The sequence below is a fragment of the Belonocnema kinseyi genome, chromosome 3 (genome assembly GCF_010883055.1).
Source record: "Belonocnema kinseyi isolate 2016_QV_RU_SX_M_011 chromosome 3, B_treatae_v1, whole genome shotgun sequence".
NCBI classification, from domain to species: domain Eukaryota; kingdom Metazoa; phylum Arthropoda; class Insecta; order Hymenoptera; family Cynipidae; genus Belonocnema; species Belonocnema kinseyi.
In genome coordinates this window covers 122463034-122486716 of record NC_046659.1, presented here as the reverse complement: position 1 = coordinate 122486716, position 23683 = coordinate 122463034, and the positions used below count along the sequence as shown (strand labels likewise).

General features: G+C 29.5%; 1 protein-coding gene across 1 annotated transcript in view; it reads left to right on the top strand.

Moving 5' to 3' along the window:
* Positions 1-1915: 1915 nt before the first annotated feature.
* LOC117170391 (somatomedin-B and thrombospondin type-1 domain-containing protein-like) overlaps positions 1916-23683 on the top strand; it is a 151287-nt gene continuing 129519 nt past the window's right edge. The window contains exon 1 of the mRNA XM_033357159.1: positions 1916-2565. Coding sequence (XP_033213050.1) covers positions 2298-2565 — 268 coding nt within the window. The 5' untranslated portion in view covers positions 1916-2297. The remainder of the gene's footprint in view (positions 2566-23683) is intronic.

Below are 23683 nucleotides of genomic sequence, written 5' to 3'. Positions count from 1 at the left end.
GTTTATTACCACATTATAGACATCCACATATTGAATTTTGATGTAACCCCCCACCCCAATTTGTTCGTTTTCTGGAAAAAGAAATAGCGCAATTTTTTCAACGTGAACCTGTGCCCCTAGGCTTTTGAAATAAATATGGGGTCTTAAATGGAAAAAGCTCAGTTTTTAAAAAAATGAAAAAAAGAAGTATTTGCTACACACTTTTTGTGAATTAAAATATAGTCAACTCTTAAGGCGTATTTAAGGAATAATTTCCACTCAATTTTTTTCCATCTTTAATTTTGACACCCCCAATCTCCTTTTATTGTTCTCGGAAAATGTCCCAAAAATGGTAAATAAATAATTGACGAATGTTGATTTTTTAAAACAATTTTTGCTCTTTTGAATCGTAAAAAGTTATTATTTTCTAGAAATAATTACGTAATTCATGAATTTGAGAGCCAATATATTTTTAAAGAACATTTGGTAATTATTTAAACAATTTCGATTTGTCAAAAAAAAAATCCCTGTCAAGCGAGAAAAGTTATTATTTTCTAGAATTAATGACACAATTAACAAATGTCGAGAGTAATATTTTCTTCTTTGACTCCTTGAAAATACATTACACCTTTTTTTCATTAGCATAATTCCAAGTGGATGCAAGAATATTGAAGATTTCTTGGTTCAAGACAAATCGATTGATGAATTATTGTATATCTTAAACATTATATTAATACACTTTATTAAAGAATAAGAAAGTTATGGTAATCAATATTATAATAAAAATAGATTTTTATAGTAAAAATTTTTTCATTCTCATAACTTAAATTTTATGTGAGAATAGAAAAGATGTGTTGAATCGAGATAAATAGATTGACTTATAATATTTAAACATTTTGTTGAACCTTAAGTAAACTATGGTAATGTCTCAGGTAATGTATGATATTTGAAGAACGGTTTTTTATAGTGAAACTATTTTTATTGACATAATTCGAAATTGATGCAAGAACGTAAAAAATTCCTTGATTCAAGGCAAATCGATTGACATATAATATATTAACACACTTTATTAAAGTGTAAGGAAGTTATGCTTATTATATTATTTGAAACATCTCTTTTGAACAGAAAAACTTTTTTAATCCATCTAATCCAAAGTCGATGGATGAATAGAAAATACTTTTTGATCATAAATTTTCAAATAATATACAGTGAAACCCTTCAATAGCCCCCCCCATTCTATAGCCCTTCTGAGAATCGACGCCGCGCCGCAGGTAGGTGTAATAGGAGTTGCGCGAGGTGCGCGGGGTCTGCGGTTGTTACACAGGCGAGCACTCAGGCGTGAAAAAACAAAAGCAGAGCGGATTATAATGAGTTAGTTCCCGCCCATTGTCTGCCCGAAAATCTGCGCTATAAAAGAGTTTCACTGTAATGCTGACAATTTTTGTAAAAAAATCATAAAGTTGGGAAATTTGTCTACTATTTAAAAAATCGCTAATGCTTCCTTTATGGGGAAGCAAATACGGCTGCTAACGGGAAGCAAAGTTTTTGTGAAATAAGCACCATATCATTATAAATACAAGCAAAGTTGAAACACTCAAGATATAATTCACAGCTAGTTTCTTTTATTTATTTCCTTAATTAATGACGATCCACTGCAGGTTGTAGATTGATTTGCGATCTCAGATTTTTATTTTAAAACAAACTGACGAGATTTCGGAATGACGGATTAAATTTGCCCATTGTGGAACCGATAAATCTTGATCGTATTTAACTTGAATTCTAATCGAGTTATTAATCCCGAATTCTTGCAGGATGCACAGAAAGTTGGGAGCTGGAGCAGGCGCATGCTCGTTCAAGCATGAATCTTGGCGAAGGCGACGACGTCGAAGATGACGAGGAGGAGGCCGAGGTTGGTGGTTGATAATGCGCTCGGAGGCTGCAGTCCGTTCGCCGCAGGCCAGAAGGTCGGTGGTTGGGATTAGTACGTCATCAGCGTCATCACGTCATCAGCGAAAAGTCGGTGGTGCTCAGGATCCAGACTCCAAAGTCTAGTGGTGGGGAAGAAAGTTTCTATGGGGAAGTTTCAGCCTCTATCGCTCGTTCATCTCCCGCCTCGGCACAGTTGTTCTGCGTAGGCCTTCGAGCCTCAAGGGCTACCAAATCGAAGGACCCATCTCTCAGAGAACACCAAAACATCTATCCATTTTTGCAAAAAATTCTTTAAAAGTTTTAGAAATTTTAAAAATAATTTCACTAAGATCGGTCAAAAGTACTGAAACACTTTTTTAGTTATTTTAACTCACGGTCGATTGTTTTTAATGTTTTTTTGCCAAGAGGGAATTGTTAAAATGAGTCATTGGGCAGTTCTTTTGGTAGTCGTGATTTTTGGAGACTTCATCGGAGATGTTTTTGCTGGAAGTTGCAAAGAAGCAAAACTTTGTTGCACTGGAAGAGACTCGGCGTGTGTGGTGCAGAAGACATCACCAAATGCTATTATACAAACTTTGTCTGACAAACCGTGCTATTGTGACCACGCATGTCTCAAATTGGGTGACTGCTGTCTGGACTTCAAGGAAGCTTGCGGAGGTCAGTGTTCCTTTTATTTGCAACCAAAAATACAAGATTTCTTTTCAAGGACATTTATTTTTAAATATTACACATTCTACATTAAAAAACAGCCCAGTATGTACATTTTTTATTAAGCATAATACGATCAAGTTTTAGTTACTCTGACGGAAAAAACTTTTACCGGAAAGTACAACATTTTTACAACTGTATTTTTTTGTTGAAACATGTTCAAAATTAAAAAAAAATACAATTGAATTAAAATAGATAATGTTGTTGTTGTATTTTTCTGTAGAAAAGTAAAAATATTGATCACAAAGTTTAAGTTTCTACACATAAATGTACACATGATGTAGAAATTTTCAAATATGAACGAAAATATATACATTTTTACAAAATTTGTTTGTACTATTATAATAAATCGCAGATCAAGCAGCAATAATTTCAGTTATGTAACATTTTTTTTAGTTAAAATTTTACCTAGCTATCTGCATCTATCAAACGTAATTTTAAATCAGAGATGGTTTTTATTTTTCAAAATAATGTTACTTATTACAAATAAATGTTGAACAGTAACTTATAGAAAATGATTTTAACAAGTGTCGTTTAAACAATTGAAAAATCAGATTCTGTTTCTACAAAAAATCATCTTTAAATAAAATGCTCTCATCCCAATATTAACTTCTTTATTATGCCTATTGGTCTCCCCATGGACCTTAATTGTTTGAAAAATTGTTGATAATAATAATTTTAGTTCAAAATCATTTTTATCTACAACTAAATGATATACTGGATTATTTGTTCAAATAAATTGTTTATAACTTCATAATAAAATAATAAGTAAAAATTCATAATAAAAAATAAATAATAATCAATCATTTTGATCAACATCGAGTTTATTTGTGGAATTTGTTCAAAAATTAATAATCATATTGTAATTATTGAATTTTTATGAATAAATGACAATTGAACAATTACCATTTTGGAAAAAATTTCAGCTAGTTTGAGAGGTGTTTCCAAATTTGGAGAAGATCCAAATTTAATTTAAAACTGTAAAAGATTTCAAAAAATAAAAATTTAGATATTTGAAGATTTCCAAATAAAATTGTAAAGCTTTTTAGGAATCTTTAAAGGTCTGAAGAAAATTTAAAAAATTCTTAAGTTTGCTGGGAAAATTTTTAATGTTTTTTTTTCAAATTAATTTTGAATATTTGAAAAGATTAAACAATTATTTTGATTAATAAATGACAGCTGAACAATTATTAATTTGGAAAATAATTCAGTAAGTTTAAAATATATTGAGAAGGTTTGAAAAGATTACAAAATAATTTAAAACGTGAACAAATTTCCAACCATTTAACACACAAAGTAGATTTCTGAAGAATTCGAATACAAAATTTGTCAGCTTTTTAAGCATTTTGAAAAATTTTAAATAAATAAAACACTTGTATCAAAATTCCTAGAAAAACTCCCAGTATTGCTTTTTTTTGTTAAAAAATTAATTTAAAAAGAATATATAATATTTTCAAAATATTTAAAAAAGAATCTGGATTATTTTGAGGTACTTTTTTTTACTTTTGCAGAATTTTCAAAAAATGGTAAGAAAAATTCAAGTTCCAAATTAATAAAATTATTATCATTATTATTAGTGTGGGACGATGGTCGTGGGGGCTAAAGCGTAGGCTTTGGACCCACTCCGTCGGCTTGCGGGTTCGATTCCCGCCTCGCACTCTGGAAGAGCCTCGGCGGCCCATGCGGTGAACACTAGCCTAGCAAGGGAGTTGTTGTTCATCTCCGGAGAGTCGTGGGACCGGTACCTCTAGAGAAAAAGGTTTTTCTCTAAGTACTTAAAGCTGTTGCTCTAGGTGGTTCGGAACCCACCTTCAACTGTAGGTCCCCCCTTCCACCACCAAGTAAGTGTGTGGAGGGTGTGTAAAGGAATAAAGAAGAAGGTGCAAGAAAAATGTAATTTTAATGTATAAATTAATATTTTTGGCTTAAAACTGCTTAAAATCACATATAATTTTAAAAATTTATAAATGTTTTGATTCATTCTTCAATTCATAGCATTTAAAATAATAGCGTAGAATTAATTATTTTTGTAATCTTTTAGCTGTATAATATATAAAAGTTAAAATTTAAAATGATGCAGTTTGACGGCTTTAATTTAAAAAGTTTAAATTTGAAAAGTATTAAAAGCTTCCATTTTATACGCCTAAATTATTGTGCGTTTAACATTTTTTAAACTGTAATTTTGAAATTCTAAAGTATGCATTGTACTTTGAGTTTTAAGAAGATCCAAACTTAATTTAAAACTGGAAACGATTTCAAAAAATAGAAAAATAATTGAGATTTTTGAAGATTTCGAAATGAAATTTTGAAGCTTTTTGAGGATCTTTAAAAGTTTTAAGAAAATGAAAAATTTTTTATGTTTGCTGGGAAAATTTAAAATGATTTTTTACGTTGAAAAATTAATTTTAAGAGAATATTTTTAAAAAATGGTGGGATTAATAAATAACTATGGAACAATTATCAAATTGGAAAACAATCGAATCAGTTCAAAATATATTTAAAAGTTTTGAAAAGATTCAAAAATAATTTAAAACGTAAAAAGATTTCAAAACGTTTAAAACACAATGTAGATTTTTGTAGATTTCGAACACAACATTTATAAGCTTTGTAAGCATTTGGAAAGGTTTTAAATTAGTATAACATTTGTATCAAAATTCGTAGAAAACCTCACATTAATTTTTTGTAGTACAAAAATTAATTTTGAAAGTATATTTAATAAGATTTCCAAAATTATAAAAACTTCTTGGTCCAAAATAATTAATATATTATTTGATTCCTGAAGTTTTTTTAAAATAATTTAAAATTGCTTAAAATGATATAATTTTGAAAATTTATCAATGTTTTAATACATTCTTCCATTCATATAATTAAAAATAATCGCGTGGATTTTCTCTTTTTAAATTTTCTAACTGTACAACGTATAAAAGTCAACAATAAAAATTTTGCAGTTTAACGGCTTTCAAGTAACATATTTTCAACTGAAAAGTGCTAAAAAGCTTCCATTTTATATGCGTAAATTATTGAGAGTTTGAATTAACATTTTTTAAGCTTTAATTTTCAAAGTTTAGAATTCAAAAGTATGTATTTCACTTTGAGTATCTTAATTTCCGATTCAGTTTTTATAACTTCAAGTGAATACATTTTTTATTTTCAAGAGTTGGAATCTTTTAATTTCAATGATCATGGTCTATTTTTTGTTAATTGTTTAATTTTTATTGGTAGTCAAAAAGTTGTTCGTTTTCGACTTTAGATTATAAATATTGAGAAAATTGCAATTAAATAATTGTAAATGACATACACTCCGAGTCTCAAATAATAACTGTTTCGGGAGTTGCCTCGCACTGGCCTTGTTACTAAATCGGTTCCTTGGAAAAATAAGCAGTCAGGGGCGCCTGAACCGTTTACAATTGGAGTATACGGTTTTTAATTGTATATCTGTTTTCTAATTGATTGCCATATATTTGAAAGAACAAAACTTCAAATCATTTTAATTCAAAATTATCTCATCGCTATGTTCTAAATAATTCGTCTCATTAATATAAAAAGTTGCACTTTCCTATAATTTTGGTTGTAAGATATTGTATTTATTTTCAGATTGCTGTAAAAATAGATCTAGTTTTTGTACTTTTTTGTAAAGAATTCTCCATCAGGGAATTAAAAAATTAAAGACTGATCTATAAATATATGACATATTTAAACGGAAAGCACATGAAGTCATTAAAATCAGGTTTCCCGGTCAACTATGGACTGGAAAGGAAATTATAACAACAGGTTACGATAGTAATCCGATTGTACTGAAAAATCCATTAGGAGCTTTAATTTTGTTTGTCTTCTTTAATGAGTTACTTAGCAACGGCTTTCTTTCGCGAAAGACTTTTGTTTTTATGTCCTCCATTGGCGCTTATTCTCTTTACTTGGAGACGGGACGCACTTGCTAGAGTAGTTCGCCTAGTTTACTTGTTGCGTCCCAGACATGCAATTACGACTTGACCGATTTCTCTCACCACTAGTTAATTACAGACACTGCTTTAGTCTCACTTTTTCAAGTTTAAAGACCTCGCGATTGTTCTACTTTGCTGCTTTTCTCTCATCCTACGCTTGTGACGATCAAGTTTTAATCTTCGTTTCATAGAAGAGTCTTCTTGCTTTTTGTTACTGAGGAAACTTTGCAATAGCGGTCCTTTAAGACTCGGTCTTAACAACAACGATACCTGAAATTTAAAATGTTTTGAAGCGAAAAGAAGATAACTAAGCCGCTCTTGAATCAGGGTCTAGAACTGTGTGCAACTCGATGCACTTTGTGCAGTTCCAATTTTAAAGTGTGCAGTTTTAAACTGAAAAGTTTTTAGTTGAATATTTTTTTTTTTTTTTTGAAAAAAAACCGCCGCGGAAAACAGAATTAAAAAAAGTACTAAATAGCTAGCCAATGACAATGATACACATTAGGGCGGAGTGAAAATGATAGCATTGAGGACTCGGATTCTAAAACCGCTTATCGATTTTTTCGCTCTCAGGCGATTAACTGTAATTTAGAGAACACGGCGCCTCAATTAGTAAACAAAAATTCTAATCCGTTAACATCTTCTGTTCTCTTGCTTGATTTGAAAATTGAAATTTAGGGAAATTCAAAAAATTTCCTATTGCTTCGAAAATTATGGTGAATTTTGTCTATGTACCGTTTTTGCTAGTGAATAATAATAAAAAATTATAAATAAAAAATAAATTTTTACTCAATTTAGAATTTTTTTAAATGGCCGAAAACGTGTTTTTTCATCAAAGAAACATGCTATTATTTTTTTTTCGACACAAATTTGTTTAGGGGTGTTTCAAATATTCAATAATAGTGAATTTTACGTTTTTTAGCGACTGTGACAACTTGCTAAGAATAAAAAAAACAATTTCGAAAAAAAAAACAAAATGATACCATCTTTGTTTTATTTAGGCTGAAAAACATCAGGTTCGAGGTATTCATTTCCGGAGAAAGAAAATCTGGATTTTTTTCGACATTCAAATTTTAACGCTTGCCATCGGACACTTCAAAATCCCATTTAATTAACATGGGGAAATTTTGGATTTTCAAAAAATTGACCTCATACTTCAGACTTTGATCGAAACCTGCCAAGTTCGTTATGGATTGAAGTGAAGTTTCTATGAAATAAAACCGTACTAATAACTTTTATGTTTACCCTCTCCTACAGCGTCGCAAATGTGTTTCAATCAAACCCTGAAATTTAATGTTTAAAATCAATTTTCCGAAAATTCGAACATTCCCTATGGTAATCAAGTGGGATTTTGAAGAGCTCGGTGGCACGTATTATAATTTAAATTTCGAAAAAAAAACATTAAGGACTTTCTGCCTCCGGAAATGGAAATAGGGGGGGGGGGGGCGACTTCACCTGTAGTTTGAAAAGCGTTTTTTGGACCACCCTAGTGTGAATAGGGCTCAATAAAAAAACATGTTTTTGGCCATTATCAAAGAATTCTAAATTAAGAAAAAAATGTTCTTTTCAATTTATAATTTTTCATTATTATTCGCCAGAAAAAACCGTACATACAAAAATTTCGATTTCTTGATTCATTTACAGTTTAAACCCCATAAAAGGAAAACTAAATAGGAAAATATTTAGGGCTTAGAGGTCCCTCAAAATTATGAAGTAGCATTAATCACACAACCTCAAAAAAAATAGATTGTTCGACGGACCAGGTTTGTCCATTCTTTCGTATTATGGTTCGCTGAATCCGTATCCAAAGTCGGAATGCCAAAGTTAGTTCTTGTTTTCCTCGCAACCTAAAAAAACTCTTTTTTTCGTACATTTCACAGCTTCACACAAAAAAGGAGGATGTCTGATGGTACCAGACTAGTTCATTCTCACATACTTTGAGTAGCTGAATCCGAGCCCGAAACAAAAATTTTTAATGACTTCCTAAATTTCCCAAAAAGAAAATAGAAAATTTTAAAGCAAAAATGTTCCATTTTGTAAAATTACAAAGTTTTAGAAAAAATTTGTGTAAGCTTCAAAGCTTTGAAGGTGTTTCCTGAGAAAATTGAAAACCAAGTTTTGTATTAAAAAGTTAATTTTAACAGATGATTTAAAAAGATTTTAAACAATTAAAAAAAGATGTTGAAATTTTTCGAAAAAGACTGGTTAATTTGAAGGAACTTTTTTGAATTTTGAAAGATTTTTATAAATTTTAGGATTATTTGGATTTATTTTAAAACATATTTATTAATTTTAGAAGTTTTTAAAGGATTAAAAATATATTTAAACTTCGGAATATTTCTGAAAATGCATAAACTATTCTGAAATTTCTTCCAAACTTCTACAAGTGCAAAATATGAAATTTTCTGGAAAATAATTGTATATTTCTCGACACGTCTTAAATCTTCAAAAATACTTTTGAGTTTTGTTAAGAATTCTAAATTATATTTATATAACCTTGAAAGCAAATAAAGAAATAAACCTAATTTTTATTTAGTATTGAAAATTATTTTTACATTCTCATCATTTTTGATTGAGAAAGTATTAGAATTGTCCGAAATTTGACGTCACACTTTTTTAACGAATCTCCACGTTTGGAGACCCCTTGAATCCGAAAATTAGTTTTTTACGATGGCGTCTGTTTGTCTGTCTGTCCGTCCGGCTGTCCGTCCGTCCGCAAACATGATAACTCTCGAAAAAATGAACGGATCAAATCCATCTTTGGTACACTTTTTTTAGGTTCTAAAAGAACGGACGAGTTCGTTAAAAAGCCATTTTTGATAAAAATTCAAAAAGTGAGCGTATTTTGAAAATTTTTGAGACCACTTTTTTCTGAATTTAAAAATTCTATGTACGGATATTTATAGTATTGAAAAGAACAAACAATTGATCCGAAATACTGTTTTCGATAAAAAGAAATTCCTCAGAGTTATAGCGTTTTCAAAAATTTTAAAACCAACCGAAAATCAAAATTTTAAGCCAAAAAAACGGACGATATGAAAAAAAAGTCAAGAAAAGAAAAACATTTTTTTTGAAAGTCCTACAATATAATCATAACAAATTTTTGGATTTTCTTGAAAAATCAAAAATTCAAATTTTAATTGCACAATAAATAATGAAAAATCGAAAATTCTATTTTGTGGACAAACTATGTAGGATACGAAAAAAGATGAATCAACCAAAATTGTTATCCCAGAAAAGATCTACAATTTCGTGAAAAATCACTTCTCGATAGGATGCGTACTTTTAGTTTTATTCGTGAAAAATAACGTTAAAAAAATAAAATAAAAAACAAATAATGTAGGAAAACGACAAAAGTTACGAGAAAAAAATCCAACAAAACCTGTTCACAAATGTCTGTCGGAAATCGAGGGCGCAGCGCGAGTCTCACGATGAGAATGTGTACCTCAAAGCCTAAAGAGCTTTGAGAAACGTAATCTTTGACTATACTTAATTAAGTAGACAATTCAGAATATGAAGACGCATATAAATACTGCCATCTAAAAGAGATCTTTTTGACAAAGTTTTTTTCAAGCATTCCAAATGCAAAGAATAAATATCCGAGCGCGAAACGCGAGATTCAACCGTCGCGCGCCCTAGGCGCGCTCAAACCTGCGAGTGAAGCGAGCCGCGCGCGTAGGGTCTGACGAGAATGTGCCCGCGAAGCGGGCCAATTTTTTTTTTTTAAAGTAAAGTTTTCCAATATAGTTGCTTTCAAATTTAAGACTAGTTTGGAGACATTCAAGCTTGAAGCTAAATAATTTTAGGGATGAAAATTGAACTTGTTTAAATTTAAGATCCTTAAATTTGGAATCATCCTTGAACATGTAAAATTTTGAAAACGGCGTTATATCTAAGGCTTTTTTATTTGAACTTCTCAAGTTTCAATAATAGTTTTAGTAATAGGAGACAGTATAAGATAATATTTTTCTAAATAACACTCTTTAAGAAAATAAAGGTCGTCTCAGCTTTAAAGAGTTTTCCTTAGTTTTCCTTGGTTCGAATTTCTCAATTTTCACATCTAAAAGACCGAGAGAAGCATAAATGGGAAACGAGTATGAAGCGAGGCAAAATGTAAATGTGGGAAATTCGTGAAGTTACTACGTGTAACTTTATTGCGATCATGTCTTACATAGGGTGTCTTGCCGTATGCGCTGTACGTTAGCAATTTCTCATTCAACTCTGCTTATTTCCTTTGCATTTTACAATTTATACGAGCGTAATTTGAGCGTTACTTGCACGCGCGCTTTAATTCGTGACATGCATTATGAACGAGGAATGAAATTTCAGTATTGTGAAATTACTGTTTTAAATTAATAAGGCTAATTGTGTCTATTATTTTTTTAGATTTGATAACACTTTAGGTTGGAATTTAGATTTAAATAATCGAATAAGGTAAAATATAATGTTTTAATATTATTTGAATCTACAATGTGTTTAGTTTAACCCTTCGCGTTTTTTTAGTAGGGCATTTCGCTGGATATTGATGCATAGGGTAGTCTAAAAATGGATTGGAAAACTGTTTTCTTCGTATTTTAATTCGTATGGTTCTCAAATTTGTTCGAATCAAAGTATTTTAAAAAGTTACTTGTAAATTAATTTAGTTACGATTTTTTTAGTAACTTGAAAGTTTCATTTTATTTATTTATAAGTTATTTTGTGTTATTTGTACATCTCCTATTAAGAGAGATTTAGGGGTCAGTTATAGTTAACAATTATTTTCTTTTGGTAGAGGATTCAGCTATTTTGTTAAAAATTCTGCTTTTTTGGTTGAATTCAAGTATGGTAGACTTCAAATAAAAATCTTTATCGGTTGAAATAATATCAAATATTATATTTTTCGTTAAGAATTAATCTAATTTGGTTGAGGGTTGAACAAATTAGTTGAAAATTAATGACGTTGTTAAAAATTCAACTATTTTGGTAGAACGTTTAACTATTTGGTTGAAAAGTAACTTTTTTGTAGAAAGTTCATCTTTTTGGCTTGAAAATTTCACAATCTTGTGGGAATTTTTATTTCTTTCATGCTTTAAAAATTCGGCTTTTTCGTTTCAATATTTATCTGCTTTTGGTAAATATAATTATTCAAAGTTTCTTGTGAAAGTTCAAAAACATTTTGGAAGATTTCAGATATATTATATTTAAATTTCAACAAAAAAGTTAATTTGCAACAAGTTAGTTAAATCTTCAACCAAAAAAGATGAATTCTCAACGAAAAGTGTAAAAATTGTTTATATTTAAACCAAAAATAGTTTTTATTCAAAATCGAAAGTAGTTGAATTCAACCACAGAAGAAGAATTTCCAACCATAAAGATTTTTTTTAGTAAAGAAAGAAAAGAAATGCAACCAAATTATAATTTGAGGGGAGAAATAATTTTCAATGCCAAATAAAAGTCAGGTTTATTTGTTTTGAAGGTTATTAAAACATCATTTTTCTAGGACTCTTGAGAAAAATTAAAAAGATTTTTGAATATTTGTGATGTGCTAACAAATATTAAAAAAAATCTGAAGTAAGTCTTTCATTTTGCAGGATTTTACAAACTTTTAGAATAAATTCGAGTCAGTTTAAAAGATACTTACGGCTTGTATAAGTTATTATTCCGGATCTAATTATTTAGAAAATTTATGAAAATCTTGCCAAATAAAAAATTACTTTGTAACCTGCCAACTTCTTTTCTGACAATTTTGACATTTTTTTTTGAAATTTTAGAAGATGTTTTGAAATGTTTCAAAATTATACTTGATTAAATATCAGTTATTAGTTTAAAAATGTTTTTTTCTTTCAACAAAGTATAAAAATTAAGGTGCTGCAGAGTTTTTTCAAGAATTTATCGAATTTTTCCATTATTCTAACAAATTATTTTTTAATTGCGGGACAATTGTTCCTTAAATTTCGTTTTCCAATCGTTGAGTTTGTCGTCAGTCAAGTAGGTAATATATCTTTAATGTCTCATAATTTAAAAAAATTGTGAGTGAATTAGACTTCTTAATCTTAATCAAATAGCCTAATCCTCAACCAAATCAGATTAATTTTCGACCAAAATAGTTCAATTTTCAAACAAAAAAGGGAGATTTTTTATCAAACGAGATAAATTTTGAAACAGGCAACCCTAACTAAAGAGTAAAAAAAAAGCCGAAAATTTCAGTATAACTCGGAACTTTCTAGCATCTTTTAAGAGAAGATAATTATAAACAATAATTAATTGTTTAAACAATTATGTTTGTTAACTTGCCTTTATTATTATAACACTATACATAAAATGTGGACAAAAATTAACAATTTCATAAAAACTGCAACTATCAAGCATAAGAGTGAAAGAAGATAGTTATAAACAATAATCATTTGTTCAGGCAATTAGGTTTCTTAAATTGTATTAATTATTGCCTTATAGTACCACACCTCTCGAACGCGGATCAAAAACTTCAAAGAAGTTTTTTTCTAAAACAAAAAATAGTGCATAGCACTGCCAAAACTTGTATACTTTAAGACACCTATTAAAGCATATTAATGATTTTTTCGAAAAAAATATCTCGCGGAAAAGAGTTTTTTCTAAATAGCCAAATTTAAAAAATCACCATTTTTTTATTAAATTTTTTTGCCGATTTTTTGATAAACAAATAAAAACTATCTAAAAAAATGTTCTCTATTGATATTAACAACTTGGCAGAGTTATTTAGTATTTTTCTATGAAGATGTGCATATTTGAATTTTGAGCTTTGATTTTTGCAATTTTTTGAAAAACTGAAAAAGAATGAAAAATTAACAAAATGACGACGGTTTTTCTAAAAATATTAAAAGTCGAAATCTAACAAAAAACAGTTATATTTTTTGGCATTTTTAAAAATTTGACATTCTATAACAAAGACATGCTTTGAATTTTATGTGGGCTAAACAACTTTTGGGGACAGGAGAATTTTTTTCAAAGAGTCGAAATTTCTCATATTTACGCAAACAACGACAGATACGGAAAAGTATTAGGAAAAAAGTTTCTAAAGCTAAAAAAAGTTTTATCAAAAATACATCTATCTCTTTTTTTTTCATACCTTGGCTCGGTTACGAGAAAAATTATTGAATTATATTTTTAGGTAGAAAAATTCTATTGGCCTAGAAAATGACTTAACCCGCATATAAAATATTAGGAAATATTTTTTTCAAGGTTTCAAAATTCATAACAATGATAGGATTTCGGAAAAATATTCGCTACATCTTCAGTTCATTTAATTTTTTTAAATAACTTTTTCAACGAGTCAACCTTAAATCTTTTTAAAAAAGTATAAACAAATAACTAGTTTTGGTCAGAATTTAATTATTTTCAAAAACTAAATGAGTTCGAGTGGTACAGAATTTTGTTCCCGAAAAAATAAACTATCGTTCATGAAAATTGTATAATTTTTTGAAGTTTGTTAAGGAACGATAAGAACGGAACTTTTGTTGAACATTAAATGTTTTAAATGAGCAATTGTTGTGCGTATCCACTTTTCTCGTGAAAAATAACACTGCCCTACATGAGTTTTGCGAATAAGATGGCACCTAGTGTTTCCAAATAGATTTTTCGTGCTAAACACGAATTTCAAAAATTTCTCATCACGTCACGTTTTTGGGAAAATAGGGTTTGCAACTTCTAAAAACGGTAGTTTCAGCAATTTTTGAAAAATTGTAGAGCTGAACCATGACGTGCTACAAACTTCACTCATATCAAAAATTAAAGGCTGAAACAAGCCCTTTCAAATGAGCCGTATGCTAAATTAATCGCTTGCACTCTTAGAGCGGGGCGTGTGTTTTTGTTTAGGGGTGGAAGAAGAAAATGAAAACAGAAAGAATTTTAACATACTTACAGCCACGTCCAGACATAATAAAGTGTGCAGTGCTGTTAAAGGTTTTGAGGGTCGCTGATTGCGAATAAGCAGTTAGGTTTGGAAAATTCCAAATGACGGTTCCGATATAATGAATCATTTTTTCAAAATTTGATCGTATTCGCATGAAACTTGTTACGAATATGCAGTTAAATTAAAAAATTCAAAATGGCGGAACTAATATGGAGGACGATTTTTTGAAATTCAAACGGATTCCTTTCTGTTTTCATTTTATTCCTCCACCCCTAGACAAAAATACACCTTCGCTCTAAGGGTGGGCATACGATTAAGTTAACATAGGGCTCGCTTAAGATGGCTTGTTGCAGCCTTTAATTTATCATATTAGGAAATTTATAGCAGGTCATGGTTCATCTCTATAATTTTTCAAAAATGGCTAAAAACGCCGTTTTTAGGGAGTTTCAACCCCTATTTTCGCAAAAATGTAACGTGATGGGAAGTTTTTGAACCTAAATTCGTGTTCAGCACGAAAAATCCATTCGGAAAAACTAGGTGCCATCTAACTCGCATCAAAAACATTAAAATTTGCAGGACAGTGTAATCTTTTCTCTTTTAAGAATGCCATATACGTAATAACGTTGCAATTCTTCGAAGTATAATTTAAAAAAAAATACCGTGTCTTCTTTCTTCATTCCTATAATACCTTAAGTTTTGGAATAATTCGAATGAAGCACCAGCGAGCAATATTAAAAGTTTGGTTTTAGTTCACTCTTCCTTTTGCGCCCTCTCATTCTATTTTTTTCTAATGTTGATTTAAGACCTTTTTTGTTTTCTGATTTTGGTTCTTAAAATGTTGAATCAGGAAGTAGATTTCATATTGATCTTGAAATAATACAATTTTTATTGAAACTAAAAAAATTACAAAAAAGCACACGCTCATACACACATACACACACGCACATAAAATACTTTTTAATTTTTTCGTTTTCATGAAGATGTGATAGATTGAAACAAAAAATCCCGAGTGGAGTAAATAATAAATTTGCGAGAGTTTTTTAGAACATCGAAATTAGAAAGTTTTATGTTTACAGAATAGAACTTGGAACAGGTATTTTACGATTTGAGTACTAAATATTAATAGCAGAATTTTATTTTTCAAATCCTGGTGCTACCAGAAACTGCTATAAAAGCGGCTACATTATTTTTTATTACACGACACAATTTTTGAATTGCTGACGGAATAAAAGTTGCGAGAAATTGGAAAGTTCATGGTCCTTTGGTTCTACGAGTTCTGAAGTGATACATTGCATTTCAAGACTATCGCCATAAAACCTTTGAACTCGAAAGCAAATTGGAATGTGTAAACGACCCTATAAAATTTGCATGCAATACGTCTTTAGTGAAATATTCCTGGAAGTGTAAAAAACCTTCCTCTATTGTCCATAACTCTGTTGCAAATTTCAATGTACTCAAAATTTGTCTTTTGAAGTCTAGATCTATTTCTCGAATTTTTTCATGGATATCAACTTTATTTGGATTTGGATTCTAATTAAAGACAAGTTCCCTCTTTAGCGAGAGAAAATACTTCTTAGAAAAAAACCTTGGTCATTAAAATCCTTTAATTTATACTTTCGAATGTATCTGCTTTTCCTTTTAGTGCAGATCGTTTTGCTAATACTTTATGGTTGAAGCGTCAAACGTAAGTTAGATTTCTACCCGTTAATGAAGACGCACTTATTTCGCCTTCAACCCGAAACCCCTGGTTGATTTCGCGGTTCGTTAACCAGTGTTGCCTCAAAATGTCTAGGTGTTGATACAAAGGCTATACTATGAGAATAATGAACGTCGCGGGTCAAACGTGCGGTCCACATAAAGTGGAAGGCCTCGCCAAAACGCCCACAACCCACACAATACACACCCCTCACTCTTGCTTGAACACATTCACGCACACGCGTCCCTAGGAATACAAATCGGCTGTCAACAATGCATCCTGTCGATCGTTAAAAAAAAAGAAGGAACAGGAAGAAAAGCTTGCTGCAAACAAATTGTTTTCTGTTTGTTTATTTTGGTAAGGGAACTAAAAAAGGCAGACATTGGCTCAGGCATAGGAAAAGAATCGGGAAAAAATATTGTCTTCACTGATGTGGATTCAACATTTTTCTTTGCATGATTTTCGTCGAATTTAATGTTTACAAAATTAGTCAAGTTCAAAATTTGGGATATTTAAAAATTTAAAGGCTTTGTATTTAAAAGGTTCCAACTTTTAAAAGGGTTGCATTTTCAAGATTTTAAGCTTGTATTTTCTTTTAAATTGTAGCAAGGTATTTTCCTTACACCTCGCCTCTTCCGTAATTCCCACCTCTCACTTCCCCTCAATTTCCTTGCCCCCTTTATCAAAACTCCCATAATTCATTCCCGTTACTTCCATTGTCTCCTTCTCCTTCCCTTAACTCCTTCTCCTTCCTTTGTTTCCTTCTCCTCTTTTTCTATCTTTGGCCCTTCCCTACTTCCTTTCCCCTTTGAATTTTAAATATTTTATCTAACCTTTGGAACACTCTAATTTTCCTTTAGATTTAAGATCTACGAAATTGCTCATGTCAAATCTTTGAGAATCTCAATTTAAGAATTTTGAGATGTATGCATTTTTAATTTAAAAATTAACCAATTTCTTTTTAAATCTGGAAATTTTAAAATAAAACACCAGGTCATGGTGTCAGAGTAATTAGTATTTGAATAATAATAATATACTGTGGTGTAAAAATAACAATATGGGGAAAATAAAGGAACTCGTATTTTAGCTCAATCAAATTTTTTTCTCGATTTCTTATAATCATTCGAAAAATAACTGTGAATTCTCATCCTGGACAAAAAGTTTTTTAAAAAGTGCACTGTTTTCCAAACGTTCTTAGGTATTTGTGAGTTTATTTTTCTCGTCTAGGTAATTATTGCTTTTTGAAATAATCCCCTAACAAATTTGAAAAAAAATGGCGGGCGTTTATTATTTTGGAAATATTGAGTTTTTGCATTTTTCCCTCTTTAAAAAACAAAAAGTTTTTTTTGTTTTTGTGAATGGCTCAGCTCAAATAAAACTGAGAGAATGCCTTTTTTATATTAGCAGAAACTATTTACAAATATTTGAAAAATAAAAAGTTGGCGTTTACCTAAAAATCAGTTTTATAGTTGCTCAACATTTTTCGATTCCAGGAAAATATTATTTCTTCAAATGCAATTTTTTCTTTTTCTCTTGTAAACGATGCAAAATATTCGAAAATTTAAATTTATAACAGCAGCCGCAATTTTGTCAATTTTTCAAACAATTAAAGAATTTTGGTGATCAATAAAAAGAGCAAGAATTCCCGTCTAGAATAAAAAACAAATTTCAAAATACCTACGCTGGTTCGAAAAAATGCTGAAATTTTGATCAAACTTTTTGTCAAATTTTGAAACTGCAGGTAATTTTCGATTAATTGTAACAAATCCGCACCAAAATTTATTTTACAAACTGTGAAACAAATGTTCCTTTATTTTTATCATAGAATTATATATCCAAATACTGCTGCCTTAAATTTAAGATCTTCAAGCTTTCAGCGTTTTTTTCTCAAATCTGTCGATGATAAAAATTACAATGGATGATTGCAAATCTTGTCGTTTGTAAATTGAAAGCTTTCGACATTAGAGTTTTTAATAGGATGAAAATTTGATAATTTTTTTTTGAGCTAAGTCAGATTCGGACGCATTGCATTTGAAAACTTTTAATTTTGAAAATTAAACGGTTAAATTTTGTTGAGCTTGAGAATTTGAATGCTAGAAATTTCAAAGCTTTCGGATTTTTAATTTTTCCCTCGATTTTTATGAAGGGATTACATGCAGAAAAGAGAAAAATAACCGAGAAACAAAAGATTTCATCTGCTAGTGTGGATTCAACCTTCTTTCTTGTAAAGCTCATTCTCCTTTTTCTGGCGAAACTTCAAAGAAGGGAAAATGTGAAAAAGGTGCTGAGAACCGTTTGATTTTCCGCATCCGTTACCACGATGCTACACAATTTTCCGTTTCCATTGACCCGCTGTAGCAAAAAAATAATTTTGAGAATTCATGTCGTACGAGCTGAAAGCAAGTTTTTTCTTCACTTGAATAAAATAAAATTATCATTTATCATAATTAAAAAGGTTTCCGAACCATTTCACAAATTCTCTGGGGTCCCTTTTTGATCTACAAAACATTTTTTCTGCAAATTACAAAGGCTTAAATTGAAAAAGCCTATTTTTTGTATAGCAACCATTTTTAGTATGCGTATTTGAATTTTGTGTATTGTTTATTAAAAGCACTGAAATGTTTTCTTTAAATCTTTGTAACTTTTAGCTTAATTAAAAATATTATCAATTTTTATTATGAAGTTTCCTTTTAGATTGTGGTAGCGGTTTTTCTGAAAATATTAAAAATCGATTTTCTTGGAAAACCCGATCATATTACCTTCTCATCAGAGAAGGTATTATATTTGTGTGAAATTTGACCCCCCCCCCAGTTTTTGTCAAATGTCCACGTTTCGAGACCCCCTGAGTCCGAAAAATAGGTTTTTACGAATTTGTATGTTTGTATCTCTGCCTGTCTGTGTTCCTGTATGTGTGTATTCCTGTATGGCTGTATGTCTGTATGTCTGTCTGTCTGTATGAATGTCTGTCTGTGAACTCGATAACTTTTGAAAAAGTTAATCTATCATATTGGCCTTTGGTACACTCGTTAAGTGTCCTTAACTAAAGGTTAAGTTCGCTAGCAAAGTTCGCTACAAGATTATCATAAAAACTTTTTGAATTTTCTTGAAAAATTCAAAATTCAAATTTTGACAGTATACAAAATAATGAAAAATCCAAAAATTACATTTTTCGGCAAAACTATGCAAAATACGGTAAAAGATGAGTGCACAAAAATTGTGCATTTGAAAAAGATCTACAAATTTGTCATCAACCACTTTTTGGTAGGTTGCGTAGTTTTGGCTTTAATCACGAAAAACATTATTCACAGTAAAAAAAATCTGCCAGCTGCGTGGACAAATTCTTATCACAACTTTTGTTTTTTAATTTCTTTTTCGCCTCGTGCGCGGGGCTTCAAAAATGTAAATTTTCATGTTTTTGATGTATGTTTCGAGTAAAACTAAAAACAGAACTATCAAAAAAGTATTCATGACAAAAAAATCTTTTTTACATTCTCATCAGAGAAGGTATTATATTTGTGTAGAATTTGACCCCCCCTAGTTTTTGTCAAAGGTCCACGTTTTGAGACCCCCTAAATGCGAAAATCAGGTTTTCACGAATGTGTCTGTCTGTATGTCTCTCTGTCTGTGAGCACGATACGTTTGAAAAAAATTAATCTATTAGATTGGCTTTTCGTAAACTCTTTTAGTGTCCTAAGCTAAATGCCAAGTTCTTTAGTCAGAACTTTTGGATAAAAATACTAAAAGTGAGCCCATTTAAAAAAAACGCTTAACGCACATTTTATCATGATTAAAAAATTCTGTGTACATTAGGGTGGCACAAAAACGCTTTTTTTAGAAGGCAACGATCCCCTCAATTTCATTCCAAATCCAAAAAAAGAAATTCCCTAATTTTTATTTTTTTTTCTTCGTTTTTTGATTTTAACAGGTGCCGGTTTTGAATTGAAGTTTCCCATGTAAAATGCATGGGGAAAAAAAACTTTTTTGAGTTTTTGGAATCATTTTGTAGTGTTTGAAAAAATGTGACGGGGAAGTATGGAGGCCTGTTAAGCATTATCCAACGAAGAATTTAATGTATTAGACATATGGGGTTGACACCTCTAACACACCCTCACGAGTACCCGAAACTACCCTTAAAACAGAAACTGTCAATTCTTCATGAAATCGACCTTTTGAGTACTGTATTCTCTTATTTTTTTACTTAAAATTATCACTATTGGTCTAGTGGCATACTTATCATTATTGTTTAATTAATTATTAATTATTTAAACAAATGAAATTTCTTAACATTTTTTTTCGAAAATTTGTCTCCCCTCTTAAAATTTTTACTTTTAGTCTAGTGAAATATTTATTAACATTAATTCATTCATTTTTAATTATTTAAACAAATACAATTTGTTTGAATAATTTCGTTTCGAATTTTTTAAAATAAAAATTATTTCTGTGGGTCTAGTGGAATATTTATCAGTAATAATTAGTTACTGATCAATAATTAATTTAATAATAATTGATTCATCAGTTATATTCAAGTAATGATTTTTATTAAAATTTTTTTAAAAATAAAGTTAATCAAACAATGTTAATAAATATTCCACTGAAAAAATATTAATAATTTTTATTAAAAAAATTTAAACAAATTCTATTTGTTTAAAAAATTGAAAATTAATGAAATAATGTTAATAAATATTCTACTAGACTAATAGTAATAGTTTTTAAGGAAAAAGAGAATTTTCGAAAAAATTGTTTAAACAAATTCCATTTGTTTAAATAATATAAAATTAATCAACAAAGGTTAATAAATATTTCTCTAGACTAATAGTAATAATTTTTAGGGGGGAAAACGAATTTTGGAGGAAACAAATTATTTAAAAATATTCCATTTGTTTAAATAATTTAAAATTAATAGACCAATGATAATAAATATTCCACTAAACCAATATTAATAATTTGAAGTAAAAAAAGACGAGAATACGTTGTTCAAAAGGTCGATTTCATAAAGAATTGACATTTTTTGTTTTAAGGGTAGTTTTGAGGAACTCGTGGGGGTGTGTTAGGGGTGTCAACCCCATATATCTGATACATCAAATTCTTCTTTGGATAATTCTAAACAGGCCACAATATTTTCCCGTCACATTTTTCAAACCATAAAAAATTATTTTAAAAACTCAAAAAAGTGATTTTTCCCCATGCATTTTAATAGGATACTTCAAGTCAATCTCGGCACCTGTTAAAATAAAAAAAAAAGAAAAATAAAAAATTAGGAAATTTTTTTTTCGGATTTTGAATAAAGTGGGGGAGGGGATCCTTGCCCTCTAGCATGCAAAAAAATGTTGCCATGCATTTTTGGACCACCCTAGTGAACAGTTGTTCTTGAAAATAGTGCTTGAAAATAAAAATGTTACTTTTCAATAGCCCTACAAGATTATCATATCAACTTTTTGAATTTTTTTTGAAAAATTCAAATTTTGACCGCACAAAAACTAATCAAAAATTGCATTTTGCAGTCCAATTATGTCAGATAGGAAAAAAATGATAAGACAAACATTGTGCACCCAAAAAATATCTACAAATTTGTTATTAAGCACTTTTTTATAGGTCGCGTAGTTTTTTTTTTTTTTTTTTTATAAAAAAAACATCTTGTGATTCAAATATAACGTTTTAAAAATTATACAAAAAGTTCTCTTACTCTCGAAATATGTATTTGTTTACCAATATTGCTTAAATAACTGCTAAGCAAACAACCATTCCTAACTAATTATAATCACACGTTAATATCTGCCATATTTCATACACAGCTATAATATTCACATTAAACAAAAGCCATATTATGGTTTTCAAGTAGCTAATAATTGCGAATTACGAAAAAGTTACTTAGTGGGTTAGAGTGAGACGAAAAATTGTTTATAATGATATAAACAAATCAATGAATGAGAATAACTTTCTCGTAATTCACAATATTTGGCGATAGAAGATATTTAAGTGCAATTATAATTATTTGAGAATGGTTGTTGCTTAAAAATTATTTAAACTTTTTCATGAATAGGCTTAATTGATTTTGCAAAATCGCAACTAGACATGTCTTGCCAAAGATAGGTTTCTGTCACATTTTTCAAATTACAAGAAACTGTTAATTATTTAAATAAGTTTTATGAAAAATGCGCATTTTGACTATATTGATTCATGTTCATTTATAAAACAACATCTATATTAGTAAATAATTGATCTGTCGTACGATTTTTGTCCAAAAAATTTCATCAACTTTCTTTCAATAAATGATGAAATTATAAGGGATTCGCATATTGTGACTAGCAAAATATAAAAAAGTGCATCTGATTGACCAATCAGTTGGTTCGATTTTTAAAATAATTTCCATGCATATTGGCCGGAGATTTGCTCGAATCTCCAAAAAAAAATAAATGCATTAAATTGTATCTGGAGGTTCTACAAGCCCCATGAAGTTTAACACATTTTATTCAACACGTTTTACATTTTATTCAGAATCGACAATATTAGGCGGACCGAGTAGAAAACTCAACATTTTCCTTGAAAATGAGCCACAAAATACCAATAAAATTTTTTAAAAAGGTCAACCCCATTTGTATGTCTGCTTTATAGGGTTCCAGTAAACCCCCAAATGTGTCAAATTGAATTTTGCAAGTGTTTGGCATCAATTATGGTTTTTTGTGGGTTTCAAAATAAAACTGGTTTATAATACATAAAATACTACTTTCTTTTTACAATTAGATGTTTCTCTAAATTGTTCAAACAATTTAATATTGCTTTTTTGCAATTTCCTCTTAGAATAGAGATAGATAGTTGCAGTTTTTTCTGAATTTAACTTTTTGTCATAATTGTACTTACAATTAAAGTGAAGTGATTATTAATGCAACTAAACAAGGGTGATTGTTTTAACAAATTTTTATTGCTTATAACTATCTTCTCCTATATTAGTGCTAGATAGTTGTGGTTTTTTCTAAACATTTTAGCTTATTTTATCTATTTCTCATTCATTAAGGTAATAACTAATGCAAGTTAACAAATTTAATTATTGTTTATAACTATCTTCACTGAGATTAATGCTAGACAGTTGTGCTTTTTTCTGAAATCCTCAGTTTTGATTTGGCTTTTTAGTTATGAACAAATAATACGTGAACATCAACAAGAATTATTTTTTTAATAGTATTGTATTTTGGTAAAAGTTAATTATTTTTACTCTTTTGCAAATTTTTAAAACTATTTATTTAAACGAAAAGGCTATTTCAAATTAGAAATAAAAACAAAGAATGGAAGAAATGGGAGTAGGTGGGGGAGTATGCCTAAATGACTTGTAAAAATTTTGTTTGCAATTACAACAAGGAGTTTATTAATAATATACATATATTATATAGAAATTAAAAATGTATAATTGTAAATCAATTAATTTATTTATTAAAATATCTCGCAGGACAAGGTAGACTAACTGCGATCAATAAATTGCTTCCAATATTCTGGTATGCCTTGTAGTAAATTTTATTTCTGTCTTTCGTCTCTAGCAAAAGGTGCATTAAATTTATATAATGATTTAAG